Source organism: Sander vitreus, chromosome 7 (genome assembly GCF_031162955.1).
Source record: "Sander vitreus isolate 19-12246 chromosome 7, sanVit1, whole genome shotgun sequence".
NCBI lineage: Eukaryota > Metazoa > Chordata > Actinopteri > Perciformes > Percidae > Sander > Sander vitreus.
In genome coordinates this window covers 20,773,830-20,792,930 of record NC_135861.1, presented here as the reverse complement: position 1 = coordinate 20,792,930, position 19,101 = coordinate 20,773,830, and the positions used below count along the sequence as shown (strand labels likewise).

Sequence of the window (19,101 nt, the reverse complement as noted above, 5' to 3'; positions counted from 1 at the left end):
TCCGCTTGTTTTCCAGGGTGGCTGCGAGGATCTTAAGGACTTGGTTATGACGCCAGGTATAACGTACTTGGGTGAGGCTGACTCTACACCCGTCAGTATGTGCTTGAGAGAAATAAATATATAAACAGTTTCAGGATGGTACCATGATGGGGGCTTTGTATCAGCACTTAGGCCTTCATTTGTAGAAATACAATTTCCAGAAAATATAAGTGAGCAGTTAAACAGAATAAAAAAAAAAAAAATACAAATTCTAAATTCTAGGTATTGAACTCACCACTTGATATGAATTCAGTTACATCTACAGATTATACTCAAAAAATCTCTGTTAGAGAATGTAGCAGATGTGTCTCAGCTCAAGTCCAAAGTGAAGTCAAATCCCCACCTCTGGTTTGCAGCTCATTAATCTACAACATTAAGTTGAATAAATAAAGACAACTACATTTCGTGGTCGTGTGTGATATAGGTCTAATGGGAAATCAGTTTGCCAAACCTAGCCAAAGGGTGAAATTGGCCTTTAGGAATTAGTTGCATCTCATCTGTGTGGGAGCATGACTGCACTATGACAAATCATCGCCGGTAGTGGGTCTGTTTCTTTGAAATGACTCAACCAGGAGGTGCTTCCCCACATGTTCTGGCCTGATCCGTAACACCGGGAGCTACTTTATGGCCAACAGCCACCAAAGCAATGCATTCAATCAAAAAAGGTAGACTGCCAGCCAGCATCCTAGCAGGAGAAAATGCAGTTTGTGTTTGTGATGGATGCAACTGCCATGCAGAGAAAGAGAGGGAGAGAGAGAGAGAGAGGGAGAGGGTGCATATATTTGCAAATGCTTGACACATCAGTGTTGACAAAACGAGTCATGTGACGACCATGAAGATGGCGCAGCTTATGGTATATTGCAGGTTTCTCAGTATTTTCTGAGACCAGCTCGACAGTTCGGACCGCGGAACGGTATCGCGACCTATTACCAACTAATTACCGACCGATTGAGCCCGTTCACGTTGGCTGAGCAGCCTAATGTGGATCAGCTGGACTTGAACGCGATTGGCTGTAAAAGAGAGAAAAACAAAGAAATTAAATAAATTAGCTTCGAGGGAAAAGAAACCTCTTCGTTTCACTTGAAATGCGGCTGCAATCACACCTTTTTGGAGAGACCAAAAAACCGCTCACTGTGTGCGTGCGAGCGTGCGTGCTTGCGTGAGCGAGTGTGTGTGTGTGCGCGTTACATTAGGTGGACACGGAGACTGCATCAGACTGAAGACACACGCCGGGTAATAGAGCGGAGATATTGAGGCTTTGATGGTCCTCCCCCCCCGCACACATACAAAACGCCAGGATACTGATTAGGGTCGAGACATGTAGTCCCATGTATGAGCAGCCAGGAGAATTTATAGCCTTTAGCTCTCTTTTTTTTAGCAGCATCATCTCACGATATCAACATAATGTGGCTTGCTCTACCGGAGGGAAAATAACCAAATATGTGGATACCTACAGAAGAGGAGAAAATCGGAGTTGGTGAGTCAATGGCACCCTTTATTGTTAATTTCTTAACGTTTGTTTTCTAGCTTTTTAGTTGACTTTAATCATACCGCGTTGTGATGGCAGTTTTTGCACGAGAAACACCCAATTTGTGTTCATCGACACCCCGCATAGGCTACACAGCACATTTGTCCTGTTCTTGTGCCCATTACACTCAATGAAAAACATATACACTTATAATGGCTGATATACACGGCCAGCGACTGCATGGAAAGGGAAATTGCGTGGGATGATACAGCCTACAACCCACCACCTTAAAGATGCTATCGCAGTCTATACACAACCGCAGGCGTTGCTTTAAAACAGGCTCCTACTCTTAGTTGTATGGTTTTGTAAAAATGCGTCAGTGTAGCATTTTAGCCTTTTCGTCTTATGAGCATATACGGAGGGGGGAGAGGGGAGAACGCGATTCGTGTCTAAACCACGAGGGGGCATCGTGACTGCGTCCCTCCAACAGGTGTAAGCTGGAGAAAAGCTGGAGTCTACCTGTAGAAAGAAAACTGCCCTAATGCTGCTGCTGCTGCTGCAACGACAGGGACTGCATTGTACCACACTGTACTTTCATCCCACGTTGACCCCGAGGGAGAGGTGAAAGTGCAAGATCGGCATTTCTCCATTCAGATTAGCTTTTATGGGGACAAAAACAAAACACATCTCAAAGCGAGCTTTATACAGTCTAATAGGTAAAATGTGCACAAATAACGCCATAAGAGACCATACGGTCATTATAAACTGATTGCTGAACACCACGACCACGGCAAAAGTGTCTATAGCGTATGATTATCTTATAGAGGGGTTTCATTAGGGGAATGAGTCATGTCAAGATGCTCTACAGTGTGTTACTTGCAGGGCTACTCATGCTGGCTTGCATATGACCGCTCGTTTGTATTGTCATCCACGCATCCATTTATCCACCATAGAATCACTACAGAGTTTTCAAACGAAAATATATTAGGGGTTTTAACAGGGAAGGAAGGTAGTTTTGTCTGGGGAAGCAACAGTTCGGCGCAGCCTCCGCATCAGTCAGTGCAGAGTGACCTGGCGCTATCCATGGTGCTGAAATGTGGAGGTGACGCTGTCCATGGTGCTGAAATGCGGGGAAGCTGAGCCGCTGTGTACCTACACAGTACATACTGTACCTTGTAAAAGCAGCCCACATTACTCTGGTACAATTCCCCCACACCCCCCCCACCCCAACTCCCATTCGCCGTAGATAACATAATGACATGGTTCAATATTTCTCCAACATCATGTAGATGAAGCCCACGCTGCTATACTTTGACTGGCAATACAGCACCTTACGTAAATAGCCTGTTAACATTTCCTCTCCCGCCTCATCTTTGTTAATACTGGCACCATTTTGCATATTTCCCTATCTTCTTTTCTTATTTTGTCATTGCCTGTACATTGTCTCTCACCAATATTGCCATACACCAATATGAAACTGAGCTCTGGTCTGTCAGCAGCCAGCCAGGCCTTTTCTTTTCTCCTGTGCTGTTTTAATGTGCTCTATTTAAACAGGAAACAGTTGGAGACCACCTTATGAAACCTTAATGCCTTTCTTAGAATCACATTTTTTTGTTTATGCAGGAAGTAATGCTAGTTTGGTAATCACTTGAAAAGTGGCAGCAAAGGCCTGGATTGTATGTGTACTGTGGTGATGCCCAGCTTTTCCCACTCTGGAACTGCAACTGATAATTATTATAATCACCAATTAATCTAAAATGACTTGTTTTGTTCCTTGTTTAATATTTAATCTATAAAATGTCAAAAGTACCCCAAAGTAAATGCTCATTATGCAATAAAAATGAAATATAAGCTAATTGTGATTTTGTAAATTGTAAATATTTGGAATTTAATTTTATAAATGACAATAGACTTTCAAAATTATAACCATTAAATCAATCCTCAGTACAGTCTTCTTGAAATTTCTCTTATTTGCAAATGAGTAACTGATGGATGTCTCTCATATAAACAGTAATATTGCAAGATTGTCTTTACTCTTTTATTGGAGAGAGCTCTGACTGTAAGTCAGTACCTGTCCACATAAGAGAGAGTGAAATGAATCTGCCGGCTTTATCTGTGGCCACATGGACGTGGCTCAGCCGCAAACTACTGTAGCAGTACACAAAATAATCACGCAGACTAGGCCACCATTATCTGAAATGGATAGCTCGAGGATCAAACGTGTTCACGACAGAAGAAAAGATAGAGCTAATGTTCAACCGATAGTGGGATTAGAGAGATTAATGTAGCATTTCTCTGTGGGTTTTTGCCATGATTTTAGTGGAAAGTTGCTCAGCTTCATTTCGGTGAGCACTTCTTGGATTCATCATAGGCTCACAAAGTTCATTAATAGTGTAGTTTTCTGTACCTTAACTGCACATCAGCACTTGAAAATATACTCATATGTTGCATGTGTGATAGTCATGTACATGGTCATTTAAAAGTGCTTTATGATAAGGTCATCATCTTGCAGCTACACAGACCCCTGCAGCTGGGTAGCGTGCCTAGATTTCTGTGTCACTGATTTGGAATCCGATATGGTAAAATGCTCCTCTGCCTCTGTGGCAGAAATCCCTATGTTAGCAAGATTTCAGTGTAGTAAAGTGTCTGAGTAAGTGAATGTGCATTCAAGTCGTGCTGAACCACACAAATCAGTGGGCGAAGCCCAAAGACCGTTGTTTTATTTTAACTTAGCTGGATCTGGGACAAGACTACTCAAGCAGGACCTTCATGGTCTTCATAATCACATTGTATTACTGAAATGGTTTAAGGAATCACTTGGTAAGCAGTTCAGCTTCAATTGTACCAGTCATGGTTGAGACTGGAACTAAAAAGATGAAATAAACCTAATGAAATAAGTTAATCTCAGTTCTGCAGTATAGATGAGCACACTGTCCTCTTTAATCAAATGTGTCTCAATACACTGGTGCTATGGGCACTCAGGTGTTTTAGCAAAAAATAGCAGACAATTTATAATCCATAGTAGTGTTTACTGGCAGGTTTTTGATGACATCTCTTCTCTCTCTGCAAAATATTTCTCCCCTGTCTCTCTCTGATTCTAATACAAGGCCAGTAGGTCACACATGCTGTGTTTTAAGCTTCACTATATTACATATAGAGAAGAAAACATGTTTCAAGACATGACAGCATGTAATAATATTTACAGTGGAAAGTGATACATGTCTCACTTCATATGTTGTAAAAGAACAACTCATGTTTAAAAAGAAATTATAGCTTACATATTGGATTTGGCTTGACCATAAAAATTACAGAGAATGACAGAAAACAGGAAAGTAAAGGGTAGACAAGGGAAATAGTTCAAATGTCACCCTCAGTGTCTTAAATACCTTAGACTGCCTTTTACAGAGTATGTAGTGAACATTGTCTTGAGATATTTTCAGATTTTATTTTATTTGTTGTGTTTGGTGTGCAGGAAATATGGCAGATAGCAAAGACACAGTAATGTGACTTGAACACATTCAAAACTGTGAATAGTATTACAGTTGCTAATGTGATGCTAGTGTATGCTAGTGTGTGACCCAAGACATTCCTCCCAACATAGGCACAATGTTTGTGGTGCTACAACTCTCTATTTTAACACATTGGAGAGCTCTCTGAATCGCCACATTTTTCTTGCAGTCATCACATTAAAGCCCTTTTTATACTACAACACTGCAGGATATAATCAACAAGATGAGGTGGAGGGTTTTAGTGTTCACTCATAGGCTTCCTATTTAAAAAGTAGGCTTTTTTCTTACACACCATGGGCGGCAGGAATGCTAGTGAAGAACAGCCAGTTAAAAAATAAAAGCACAACAGAGGAAGAGCGTTATAAATTCTTACTGAGGCCGCTTCAGTGAAATTTATACTTATTTTACAATTGTGCTCCAGTTTATCTCCGGTCTCCTGAGTCTAAACTATGACGCTTGATACTCAGTGGGTGATATTCCTCCTATGATTATCAGTATTAGGTCACCCTGAGTGGTACCATAGATAGTGTAAACTTGAATGTCATAACGTCTGCATAATGAAATCCAGGAATATTGCTACTTTTGTCCCACAGGAACTGGTGTTATTAGTTGCTATGGAATATCAGCTCCAGCATCTGTTCTTACTTTAAGCCAACACAGAAAACTGGTTTCTTAAGAGACTAAGTTTCAGGCTGTTAAAAATGTTTGGTAGATATCTGAAGAATAATTCAGAATGGGAAATTGAGAATGTTATGTGCATTGAGTTTATATTTTGCCTGTTGACAATACATAGTAAATATCTAATTCATTACTTTGAATCTGTTAATTTATGAAATACAAAGCATTTACAGTAATGATGATGAAACCTGTCTGGCTATAGTTTGTTGTTCTCTATCTTGATCTATCTTAAACTCAATTTATTTCTTTAAATAGTCTGTTTCTGTAGTTTTTTTGGAAGAATTATTCAGCATTTTGCACAGCCTAGTTTTATACATTTGCTAAGGCTGATAATTAATTAGGAAAAAGCTTTGCATCTCTTTGCTAAATCCACAATTTCAATTGTTTGATAGTTAATGAGTAAATGAATACAGGTGATGTTTGAGTTATGGATTAGTAGACATATATTTGTTATAATGGAGAAGTTGTAATGTGAGAGTAAAGGGGAGGACAGCAGGACCCTTGTCCTGGGCTCAAGCACCATAATTCTGTTGTGAGTTGCTGGTTACACAATAGCAGCCATAAGATGCCATGTGGACTGAATGCAAGTGAATAGAGGGACAGTCTGGACTGATATACTATTGCTCAGAAGAAATGTTTGCTTTTGCCAACATTTTCCACTGCCTGTCCTGTCAGTCCTTCCAACATCCTACGTTCAACATGTTAAAGTATAAAGATGAATTTGGTTGGTTAGGTTTTGTGGATATGCTAATGCCCTGAAGCTTTTAGGCACAATGAGAGAGTGTTTACACAGCTTGGAGATTTTGTGAGGGTGGACTATGAAAATATGAACCTGTTTGATGCGCCCATTTCTCTCAAAACATGACAAGCTCATCTTGTTCTGACGTGACCTCCGTTTAAGAGTTTTCAAATGGTGTGAGTGCAGGTTTTGCAATTCAAATGAAATAGAGGCCATAAAGAATATCACTCTCAAATAGGAAATACTCATCCCTTGTTCGAAAAAGGCCCTGAGGCAGACTGAAAAAGGTGACAAGAAGGCTCTTTAAGTCTATCCATCTCTCTGACGCTAATACAGGCCCAATACGCTGCTTGACTTGAACTCTTGTGCCATGCAGCATCCATAAGCTTTGCCATTTTAAAATGCCCAGATCCCCGCAGCAGGTACAGTGGAGAAATCCCTCCAGTTTGTAAATGATCTGTTGCCATAGTTACCCAAGCACAGGAACTGAGCACTTATTACCCTCAAACAGGCAATGGAGCCCAAGCCCCTCCTCCTCTTCCTCCCCCTCACTGGGTCCCCTGGCTAGTTCATTAGCATAATGATTCACACCAAACTCTCCTTGAAGGGCCACCATTTGTAGGTTTTTAAAATCGTCAGTGGAGCCCTGTCATTATTAAACAAGTTTGTCTTTACTGAGGCTTGTATGTTGTATGTTACAGAGATGCACAGGTAAAAAAGCAGGCTCCAGAGGCCATCCTATTGTGAAGGCCTTTACTGTGCCATTTATCCCCTAAGTATTAATAATGTTCATAATCAGTGTTTGAGTCACAGGATGTTTCTGTGTATGGTCTAAGACTGTGTGATGCTGCATAAGCAGGTGGCATGGAAGATTTATGCTAATACCGACTTATGATAAAGCAGTGTTTACTACTTAGCAGTTTGTGTGGGCTCTATTTTGGGAGACAGATCAATTAACTTAACATTCCACAAAAATTAGGCCGCTTAAGAATTAATTGCCTATTAAAATGACTACACACTTCAGGGTGGGAGCTTGTTTACAGTTTGCTAAGCAGTGGTTCCTGTGTGACACTCTGTTTAGATGTTTGCATTAAACAGCTTATTAAAAGCCCCGCTACAACCCCAAAGCACATGCTGTGGAGACACGACAGTGTAGGGGAGGCACCTTGCCTAATCCGAGGTCACAAAGATGAAACCAAGCATGGATCTTTATCCGTAATGTAATATCTCTTGACAGTCAACTCCTATAAGGTCTAATATTTTTTCATCACTGCTGTCTGCTGAGTGTTTTCTTTTTTTCTGCACAGTGATCTGCAACTTCCGGTCATCAATATGTCAGGCCCTGGTCCTGGAGATTGGGGAAACTGTGCAGATTTTGGAGAAGAGTGAAGGTAAAATCACTCAGATTGCCTATGACAATGCATACTTGTGATAAACAGGAAACAGTTGTTGTGTTTGGTTGTAAATGATAGCATTTCTGTACTGCACAAAGATATCAGGTATGCAAAGTTGACACTACTGTTATGTGGTGGTCATTTTCACCCAGGGCCTCAATGTCCTCCTCAGCATTTTATGTGGGAATTTGTTTAGTTTTTTAGCTAGTATTAAAATGTGGATACTTTTAGGCCAAATAAAAAAAGTATTTGTCAAATTTCATTCCATGCAGCAGAGGCTTGAAAGAGCATTTATGTTGGAAAATAAAACATTTTATTTCACGGGTCTATAATTAGCTAATAAACTCCCGTAAAGATTCCTGTGAAAAACTATTTATGCTGGTGATAATTATAGGGAAATTAGGGGCAATGCTCTAAAACACATTTTTACTTAGAGTCTAGTTAGTTCAGTTTACAAGCAGTTTTTGATTTCCAGATGAATTTCCTTGAAAGACCTGCAACGTTTAAATAAAACTTAAAGAAAATATAACTGAAGCTAAATCGATAAATACAATATGGCAAATTCAAATAATTATGATATTGGACTTTCTTTTTGGTGTTGGGGGGGGGCTTTGACTTAAAGCTATAGTGCGTAACTTTTTGATATTAATGAACGTCCGTTACATTCAAGCCATTGCCAAATGGGTTGATAAAAAGCTAATTAAGAGTATCAGCTTCACAAAACTCTCTCTGTATTTCTCAGTATGGCTATGTTCAGAAAATGGTGTCGTCCGGCGACTTTCGAACGAAGAAACTCCAGTAAAGATAATTGCCTCGTCTGAAGAATCCATTATGTTTTTTAAATCCTCCGTGTGTGCGTGATTACGGAAGGCTTGTGTCATGTGGGATGCAACAACAGTGGTGTTGTCATTGCTTAGAATTCCTAATTGGCACTATAGCTTTAAGCCCACAATATTTTAAAAATCCTGGTTACAGCACTGTTTTAACCACAAGCCTAGAGTAAACTGCACTTGATGGCACAGTTTCATTGTGAACCAGTCGAGGTCTTGAAACCTCTAGACAAACTGCAAACTTTGATAAATTCCAGTAACAACACTAGTCCTAACATACTGAGATAGCTGTATGTAACATTTATTAAAATGTAATCGCATTACTGTTTTCAGTGCAGCCAGTGGTGTCTAGAGAGCCACTAATGTTATTTTTATCCATCACACTGGTTCAGTGATGTAGCAGAGCTAACTGCTAGCTAACGTAACCCCTGCTAACGTAACTGCTGCCACATATCTGTTTAATAGTTTGTGGCCAAAGCATTACCCCACTACAGAGTATCCACAGCATCAGTTTAAAGGCTAGGCTAGTCAAAGCAGCTAATGCAAGTTTGATAAGTAGTTGACACGGTATGTGAAGACAACAACATTGTTGTACTATTATAGTTGAGTGAAATATATGTTTAAAAACCACGTTAGCTATTGTGTTAAAAGCAATGTTATAACAGCAGAGAATAACATTCACATTTCAAGTACAAGTTGATTTGAGGTGTGGAAAAAAAAAGAAGCTGGCACACTTCATCTTCAACGTTTTGTACCATGATACCAACTACTTCAGCAAAATGGTGTAATGGCACATACTATATACATTGGTTATGTGTTTCATTGTGAGGAAGTGAGGTTTTCTGATGTGCACTTTGCTCTTTCTTTAGGTTGGTACAGAGGCTTTTCCTCCAAGAAGCCTTCTATCAAGGTAATTATTTTATAACAGCAGAATTTGACATTTTGTTGATTCCTGCAGGCTGCCTACAGTAGTATGCATTTATATGAATTGAAAGTGAATACAACACATCATATGTCACATATGTGACAAAAAACTATTTGGATTGTGTATAAAACCTTTAATGTATTATAAATGTCTATGTGCACATTAATAATGCAGCAGACTGTTAACTAAATACATAATTGAACAACCAGTATTTTATATAAGGTTAACTAGGATTGTATTAAACACATGAAGAGCTGGTTGCCTTGTAATACAAAGTGGTCTCCACATGAAGGTGTTATTCGAGGCTGATGCATTTTTGTGAATGATAATGTGATGTGAGAGATGAGCATCCCAGAAATAACTTTGTCTAGACAACAAAGACCTTAATGACTGATTAACTTATTGAATAGAGCTTTGATTTGACAAAAATAGAAATCTCCTGACCTGTATTTTCAGATGGGTTTTCATAAAGACACGTTTTACCCAAATTGTTCTGACTTCATACACCACAAAAGCACTACATGTAGTGTTATTTACAAATGGTGGAAACAACTACACAGCAAATATAATGACAAGAAAAGACAAAATATAATAAAAAAGATACACTGTATGTGTGTCGCATTACATGCACAATATGGTATGAGGCACATGCCAGCTCTAACATTTATTTTAAATTTTAGTATGGCACTTTATAGATTATCAGAGCATCTTGGATGCACCACTCTACACACTTCTCTCCTGTGCAGACTTCTTTCGAAAATCCAAATTTTGTTTTCCTTTCAGCCAGCAGATGGTGCAAACAGTAATCTGAAAACCATTCATTTTACCAAAAAATGCTATAAAATAATTAAATCCAAGTTGGTTAATTAATTACATTAAATACATTGTTTTCTTCAGTGACTTCTGCAGGACAGATTCAACACACACTTGTTGTGGTGTTTTATCTTTGATCAAGGCAGAAAACAAGTTGAGATGGAAGGCGGGATGGAATGATTCAATCCAAACCTCTCACTTCACAGTTCGTGCATGCAGCATCATTATGATAAATCCTGCTCAGTAAGAAAAAAACATAGGTGCAGAACTCAACACCATTATACAACACCATCACTGCTGACAGAGATCAATACTCTGCACTGCAGTAAGTGCTTATTATATACCACTGACACATCTGCTTCCCAAATGATTGATTGTTTAGTAAAGACGGACTCCATCCTTGATAACCTGTTTCATAGGTCTACTCTGCTTTAAAATGAAATGTCAGAAGCTGAAGTGTTATGTGATGCTGTTCTAATGTTTTAAAGCACACAAGCTGTCCAGTCCTGGTAAATGTAGGTGTTAGTGGCTACATGCTGTCCTTCTCTACTCTCATCAGCTATTTACAGTTCTTACTAACACCCCTCCATTTTGTTATGTACTCTGCTGCCCACATTCAGTCGCCCCCATACTCTCTCTGTGCTGAGAGAATTAGTTGTGCTCACTGTGGCCAATTCTTCACATCTGGCAGATTAGAATAAGAAAGATGAACTGCAAGGGTGGCAGTTGGCACCACTCAGTCTCGCATGCCCTTCCCCTGCTAAGCCAAGCCGCAATAGGGCTCCTGCACATTGCTCTGCCTCTCGTCTTTGTAGTGGTGCAAACAGTATCCTTTTTTTCTTTGCATGGCAGAAAATGTCAGCACATAGCAAAGGAGAAATTGTCGAAATACTAAAGGAATGATCTCATGTTTCCTTCAACATATAATTTGTTGCCAGCAGTATTGCATAATCCTAACTCAACACAGTTTAGGTCATTCTACCTAATAACAGAAACACAATACTGTATGTTTTGGTTACATGTAGCAGGAAGATTAAGAATGTGATCCTGTCCCACTCAGTAACATATCTGCTCTTTCTTCTCTGTCCACAGGGTATTTTCCCAGTCAGCTATGTCCACTTGAAGAAATCCACAGTGACCAACAGAGGGTGAGTTGTATGATGTATGATGATGTTTTTTGATTTGAGCTTGCACAGCATCATAATTAGGGATGCACTTATCCAACTGTAAAAGTACTTAGTATTTACCCCACCCTGATACATCCACCAACATCAACTCATCTGTGTCAGAGCATGACAATCTGCGATGATCCATTCTTTAAGACAATTTCCACCGGACAGCTGCTGACATGCATGCACACACTCCCTCTCACACACACATACACACACACATGTATGTACTGTACACACAGTGGCGGTCATCTACCGTTCCAATCACAAAAGCCGACCACGGCTATAGAGGCCAGAATAAAGGCAAAGACAAAACCAGGCAGCAAAGCTCTTTATCAGCCTGAACTCATGGATGTTAAATCTGCAGGCTGGGAGCTGTGGCTCAGTGTGGACTGGGAGTTTGCTGTTATTTCACCACCCTCCAGTTGAGCTACCACATAGCTTGAGGACTCTCGTTTACACTCAAACAATTAAAAGTGCAGGCTTGGAAATTAACATTATTATACTTCCTCGCTCCAGGGGCTGCACTTGGGGAAATGTGCTGTGCTGTCTCATGGGGTTAATGAGGTGAAACACCTACTGCATATCTGTAGTTATCCCAAAGCATCCGTGCCACAGACAATCACCCTGACTCATTGTGTAAGGGATGGATATGCTTCCCTTGTTGCAAAAACAACATTACAGTATTAAAGAGATCTAACCTTTGGTTTAATGTTTCCCTGTGAGTGTGGTCACATAGGAAGGATGTGTGTTGAGGTTTTTATTGGAGTGCACCACCTCCGTTCCTTCCTCTATTACCTCTTTGTCATTTCATAGCTTCTTTAAAAAGCTGACTTGAAGCAGTGACATACGTAAATGCATGTGGTTTTGTATGTGTGAATATTCAGTCAATTTTTGGCAAGTTACCTGAAAATGTAATCATTTACACATTACATATTACTCATTTAAAAAGTAATTACATTACTTATTACTCAACAAAAGTAATCAGTTACATTACTTATTACTTTACTTTTGTTCTCAGCTCACCGTTAACTCGGTAGCGACTAACCGCGTCCCTGAACCAAGTTACTCATTTCACCTCACAGCTTGCAGATTCCGGGTTTGAACCTACTGGCCAGCTTTAGCTCTTGTGTGTGGAGTTTGCATGTTCTCCCTGTTTTAGCATGGGTTTCTCCACGTTCTCCGGCTTCCTTCCACAGTCCGAAGACATGCAGGTTAGGTTAGTTGTTGACTCTAAATTGCCCGTAGGTGTGAATTACAGCTATGATCAGGCCTTGAACCTGCATGGTTTCTATCCAAGCCCAACCTGAACCCAAACCACAGCAGCAGGTTTGGGTAAATCGATCCCAATTAAAAACCTGACTTTCCTGCTTCAGTCAAGCTTTAGTCAATTAGAGTATTTTCTGCACAGTAACTGTCATATGCCATATTAAAAAAGATTGTATAACATTTCTCCACATTAATCAGAGGTGGGAGTCGAAATTTAGCACGAAACTGACCCAATTCAAGCCCCCGGGAATTTTGAGAAATTACAGCCCCAATCGGATTCGGGCTCACGAATTAAAGCTCTAGTGTGAATGTGAGCATGAATGATTGTCTCTGTGTGAGCCCTGTTATGGTCCGCTGAACTGTCGAGGTTGTACGCAGCCTCTTACCCAATGTCAGCTGGGATCGGCTCCAGCCGATGTGCAGCGGTTGACCTGCACCTGGATAAAACAGGTTACATACAATAATTATCACATACTCAGGGGTCAACAGAATTTAAAATTGTAATCCCTTACACTATTCATTACTGAAAAAAGTAATCTGCCAATATTGCATTACTGCCCAAGACTTGTGTGTATCATTGTGTGTTTTTCCACATTCATGTACATGTTTCTTTGCTGCAGGCTGTGCGAGACGGTGGTGCCCCTTGAGGACCCTATTATCACAGAGACCACCTCCACACTGCAGGAATGGGGGATATTGTGGAAGCAGCTCTATGTGGTCAGTGGCAATATATTTAATACATCACATTCATCTTAAAACATACCTAAGCTATACATGTGAGACTGATTCTAACATTACTAATTTCCAAGGGAGTTGGGAGAAAACCAGGTTTTACAAAAAGAAATTCCATCATTCGTTGTTTAATTTGCATCCTTTTAAGGGGCTTTAGTTTAATAAGCGTGTTGAGTATGTCTTTCTTCCCTGCCCCTAATTCAACACCTGGTATAACCAGAAAGTATAATGAACAGCTCACAGAGATACAGCCCAAAGTGTGCAGTGACAGCTCCTTAAGATATTTCCCCATAGCATGTCGTTCTGACTGTCGCCCTACATTTTCATATACTATCTATGTAGGAAAAGAAATGGTGGTTGGGCACAGCTAATGGCCTACAGACCTGTCGTATGCAATTTCATGCTGTGTCATTCAGCCATTGATTGATTTAAGCCTGCCTCTTGTAGTTTCTACATCATCTTAAGATCCAGCTCTGCTTGCCACCTTCAGTCAGCCTTTACTTGCTGGCTAAAAGTGATTACTGGAAACCTAAAGCATCTTAATCCTGCTATGTGTTGAGGGGGCAGGCTGAAGAGGTTGGTAGGGTTTGGAGCTGAGTGGATACGTTGTGGAGCTGGCAGCAAGTTTTTACATAACCTCTCACTGAGGACTGATCATGCTCTGAGCAACTAAGGAGCCAGTGGCATTGGTGTGGTGATGTAACTTCCTCTGAAGCTCGACTAATGTGAAGCGCTGATTTAACAGTGCTCGTTTTGGTGCTCACCCCCTGTGTGATATGGGCCATGTTGCCACAGTTGCATCCACAATAATAGGATGTAGCATTGGCTAGATGTTAATACATTTTACCTTATTGTTGCCAATTACAATTCATGGTATTACTTCAGGGAGCAATGGCCTAAGCATAACTGTGTATCTGTTATAATGTAGGTAATTAGCCCCGCACAATAGACACCCGTAAGGGCTCATCAACCCTGACAAAAATCTTAGTTTTTCAGCAGCCTTTGAGAACATGCAGTGTTTATCCTCATTAAATTTACATCGGCATTGTGGCAGCGCTTAATATTTGCTTTTATGTAAACAAACCTGGGTGGTAATGTGGGCTTGTAATGCCATTAGGGATAACAGAAAATGCCTGAATTAAAGGTGTTGTCCTTGGTCTCCGAAAATGGTGATGAAATTCATTACCGTGAGGAGGTCAAAGCAGACTTGCTAGAGGAATTTATTTTTTGTTTCATTAACAAAACCAGTGGGCTTTAAATCTCAGTATTTGTTCTGCTACCTGCACTGGCTGGCAGAAGTGGTTAGAACGTGATATTTGTCTCAATCATACCTTAATTGAATGCAAAATAAATCACCAAAGTCTGATATCAGAGAACCACCTTCATGTAGACTGTTGTTTTTCTCACTGTCCAGCTTTGTAGCTGTAGAGTACTGCTATACAGTATATAGTTATAAAATCCATGATACCAAGAAATTTCTCTGCAGAGTTTAATTAATAACCTTTAAATAAATGCTGCAGAAGAAGGATATCACATATCTTAACTAAGTCTTTTTTTTGGCTGCTTCAATAGAAACACAAGGTGGATCTATTTCATAAGCTGCGTCATGTGATGAATGAGCTCATCGACCTGCGTCGGCAGCTGATCCAGGGTCACCTCGCCCAGGACCAGACTCGTGAGATCAAGCGGCACATCACTGTACGGCTTGACTGGGGCAATGAGTGAGTTAATCTTGTACTGAGTGCATTGTATTGACATTGGCTACCAAAGAATAGAATATGTCTTTGGCAGAGATCTACAACACTGGATGAGTGGGTGTGAAATAGCATCCTCTATGATGTAATTTTATGGTCATTTAGCAGATGAGTGAATCTCAAGCGGCTTAAAGTCAATGCACATCCCCCTGAAGGAACTGTAAAGCCACATTCCTACTGTTGCCAGTTTTAAACTCCATCCAACTGAGCTGTGACAGGCATCCATAACAGAGATAAAGATGTGAGGGCTCTAGTTCGGCCAAGGAAAAGCTTTATGTAGGGGCCATCTGTCAGTTTATTATAAGACTCATTGCACAATTTAACATAAAAGTACACAGATATTCACTTGAACTATGTGTGTCAATGTAAAAAAACAAAAAACACTCAGAAGTGGAGCCGGAATTCACTGTATTTTATTCACCATGTGTGTTCAGTGCTCTGTCGTGCACACTGACCTGAGAGCTGTAGTGATCTAATGTCATGGTCATCAGAGCAGCGCTGATAGTACTCCATGATTTGAGGCTGCACAATTTTGTTTAAAGTGCTCATATTATGCTTTTTGGCGTTTTCCCTTTCCCTTATTGTGTTATATATCTTTTTGTGCATGTCATAGGCTTCCAAAGTGAGAAAGCCCAAAGTCCACCCCAAAGAGACTTACCATCTCCAACAGAAAACACTGTTCACAAACTGCTCCAAACAGCTCTTGTAGTCCAGCCTTTACTTCCGTGACGAACGTGTGTCACTTTGTAACACACGTTATAATGCTCGCCAATGTGCTAGAGTGGCACGCCCTCATGCTCTGCTTCTGATTAGCTAGCAGTGCTTACCTAGCTACTGTGCATGTGTGACTCCCAACAAAGATGGAACAGAAGTGAGGTGCCTCACTCTGTAGCTAAAACAGAGAGCTCAACACACAGGGTGAAAAGAGGAGCTGCAGCAATGTGCAGTACAATATTTGATTCTGATATAACCTCTAAATACAATTATGAACCTGAAAATGAGCATAATATGAGTACTTTAAGTGAAAGGTTACAGTATTTTATACAAGAGCATAAACCAGAGGTGTAAGGAAACAAAGTACATTTAGTTACTTTTACTGTAGTACTGTACTTAACCTCTTTAATCCCATAGAGTCTTTGGTGGATCTCTTTAATTCAAACTCATGTTGAGTGGTTAAGTACTTTTCAAACCCATAAATCCCAATTCCACCAAGAGATCCAAGTGTTTTCAAAGTTGCCAAAAATGTCTAATGGACAAGACTAATCTAAAATTGTCCATTGGATGTGACGGTGCTGCGTCTGAAATACATTTAACTCATTATTTTAACATGAAAATCCAACAATTGTCATCTTTAAAACACTATCTAATGGTAGGCCTAATTATGATAATAATACATATACTCATTATGCAGAATGGCTCCTTTTAGAGATATACATAATATACATTATATCATTGATTATTTAAATGATGCATTAATAGCAGTTTTTAATGTTGCAGCTACCATCAAACACTTTAAATACTGATGTGTAGTTACTAAATTAATGATATTTGATAAAGTAATCCTGTGTTTTCTATGTAAAATCTTGAACATTTTGGGAAATACGCTTATTACCACTATATCTTGGCCCTGAGCAGTTGCCAGGCAACCAGCAAGACTCAAGTAAAGGACTGTGCTTAGCTAAGAGATAGTCTGGCATATAAACCCCCCAGTGAAACAGAAAACTGTCATTTTTACACAACATTTGTTTGTATGGATTACACAAGCAAGATATAATGTGCGAATTAGTGAGCTTTAGAGGTGCTGGTAGGCATATTTTGCTATTTTCAGACAGAGCCCGGTTAGCTGTTTCATCCTGTTTCCAGTCTTTTTGCTAAGCTAACTGTCATCTAACTCTCCAGCAGAAAGTGAATAAACATATTTCCCATTCCTTTAATATGAAAACTAATAACTATAGATGTAAGATAAAAGTAAAAAGTGTGTTTTATTATTTAGAAATACTATTATTAGTACAGTACTTAAATAAATGTAAAAAGGCATGTTTATAAAGATTTGGATATATTACAAAATTGATTGAGACACGTCTCTTATCATCTTGTGAAGTGAAAAAGAACACCAAGATCATATGCACAAGCTCAACATTTGATTCACTTCCACTAAAAGTTGAAATGTGACATTGTTTGACTCAGAATCTAATTTTCTTTCCTTTCTTCACTACTGTTTTTCTTCTTCTTCTTCGTCATACACCCTTAACCCCCTCTTTCACCAGACACCTTGGCTTAGACCTTGTTCCCAGAAAAGAGTTTGAAATGGTGGATCCAGATCAGATCAGCGTATCAGAGCTACACAAACTGGTATGTTGGGTGGGAATATTGTTGAACCAGTGCATGCAGTACAAATTCAACCCATGAATTATTGAATACGATACAGTATTCTTTGAAGGATAAAAATGCTATTAAATATGATTCTGCACCATGCATATACTATTCTAGATAAACTATGTATATCTACTGCAATGACTCAAAGATACTGTCTCTACCCACTATGAGCTTTTTTGTGCCTCTTTTTTTATTGCACAGCCTGTTTTTGAGACTTTTGTTGGATGTGTAGGGATGTGTGAATGTACCGATTATCAATCATCCATAAAAAGGTGACTCACAAGAGAGTGTGATTCAGCTGTTGGAGCTGCCTTATGCGAACTGTTCTTTATGCTTATCTTACTGCCATATTGTGTTCCTTTTCTTGCATGCACGTGACTCTCACAAGCATGATTGCCAGCTAGCAATGCAGACATAATGCAAAGTGACAGTCCCAGGTGAGGCTATGAGAAAATACATACAAATACATTTTTTTTTAAAATAAATTACATATTTTAGTCTTGGTTCCTTTAATCCAGCAAACAAACTAGAGGCATATTTATATAAATACAAATTGCCTCAAATGTATTTTGGCTTCAGTTACATGGGACTTTCAAATGTACACACGCACGTGCGCGCACGCACGCACACACACACACACGCGCACACACACACACACACACACACACACACACACACACACACACACACACACACACACAAAAGAGACTTACTGAAGCAGATCCAATTTTAGAAATATTACAGCACAGATGTTATGAAATCTAATGTAATACTGCTGGATACTGTTAGGAGGGAGATCCTTTCTGGTCAGAAGTTGAATCTCCATATGCTGATCAAAACACTCTCCAACTGCCCTGCAGCCTCCCATTATCCCGATGCCATGTTTTTCAGCTTTGTGCACAGAATGTTTGTGCACTAAATGCCTTGTCCAGAATCAACAGTGTAGCTCTTCCTTGCCAAAAAGCCGCCTGACTCTGTCGATGAAAGTGAGCTTGTTTTTGGCAGGGCACAAGGCCTTGGCACCTCTTCAGGTAGAGGAATAGAGGAGTTCTTTTAGGCTGCTAACCAGAGAGGTGTGTGTGGGTGATCCTGGCTTTGTCCTCTCCTCTCCCACACGCTCACGTTTTACCTCATGTGGGCTTCTTGTAGCACCACAGTAGTATAGCCGCTTGGCAATGTGCGTAGGTGAAATTTTGTCAGATTTGAAGCATCGACCGAAGCATGGCTCAGGTAGTGTGTCTGAAGCTGCTATAAGGTAAATAAGTTCAATGCTGTGTGGGAAGAGTAAAGAATGGGCTGACTGATCTGACATCTTTCCTTTGAACTTCACTCTTTTTTAGCATATATCCAGCAGACACTGTGGTCAGCAAAGCACAAACCAGGTATAGTCATTTCAAAGCAGTTTG

At 39.9% G+C, this 19,101-nt stretch overlaps 1 protein-coding gene across 1 annotated transcript in view; it reads left to right on the top strand.

Annotated features, from left to right (window-relative positions):
- The first annotated feature begins 1,355 nt into the window (after positions 1–1,355).
- LOC144521025 (dedicator of cytokinesis protein 3-like) overlaps positions 1,356–19,101 on the top strand; it is a 48,223-nt gene continuing 30,477 nt past the window's right edge. The window contains exons 1-8 of the mRNA XM_078255230.1: positions 1,356–1,516; positions 7,741–7,824; positions 9,527–9,567; positions 11,488–11,543; positions 13,454–13,550; positions 15,138–15,286; positions 17,587–17,671; positions 19,036–19,077. Of these exons, the coding sequence (XP_078111356.1) occupies positions 1,480–1,516; positions 7,741–7,824; positions 9,527–9,567; positions 11,488–11,543; positions 13,454–13,550; positions 15,138–15,286; positions 17,587–17,671; positions 19,036–19,077 (591 nt within the window). The 5' untranslated portion in view covers positions 1,356–1,479. The remainder of the gene's footprint in view (positions 1,517–7,740; positions 7,825–9,526; positions 9,568–11,487; positions 11,544–13,453; positions 13,551–15,137; positions 15,287–17,586; positions 17,672–19,035; positions 19,078–19,101) is intronic.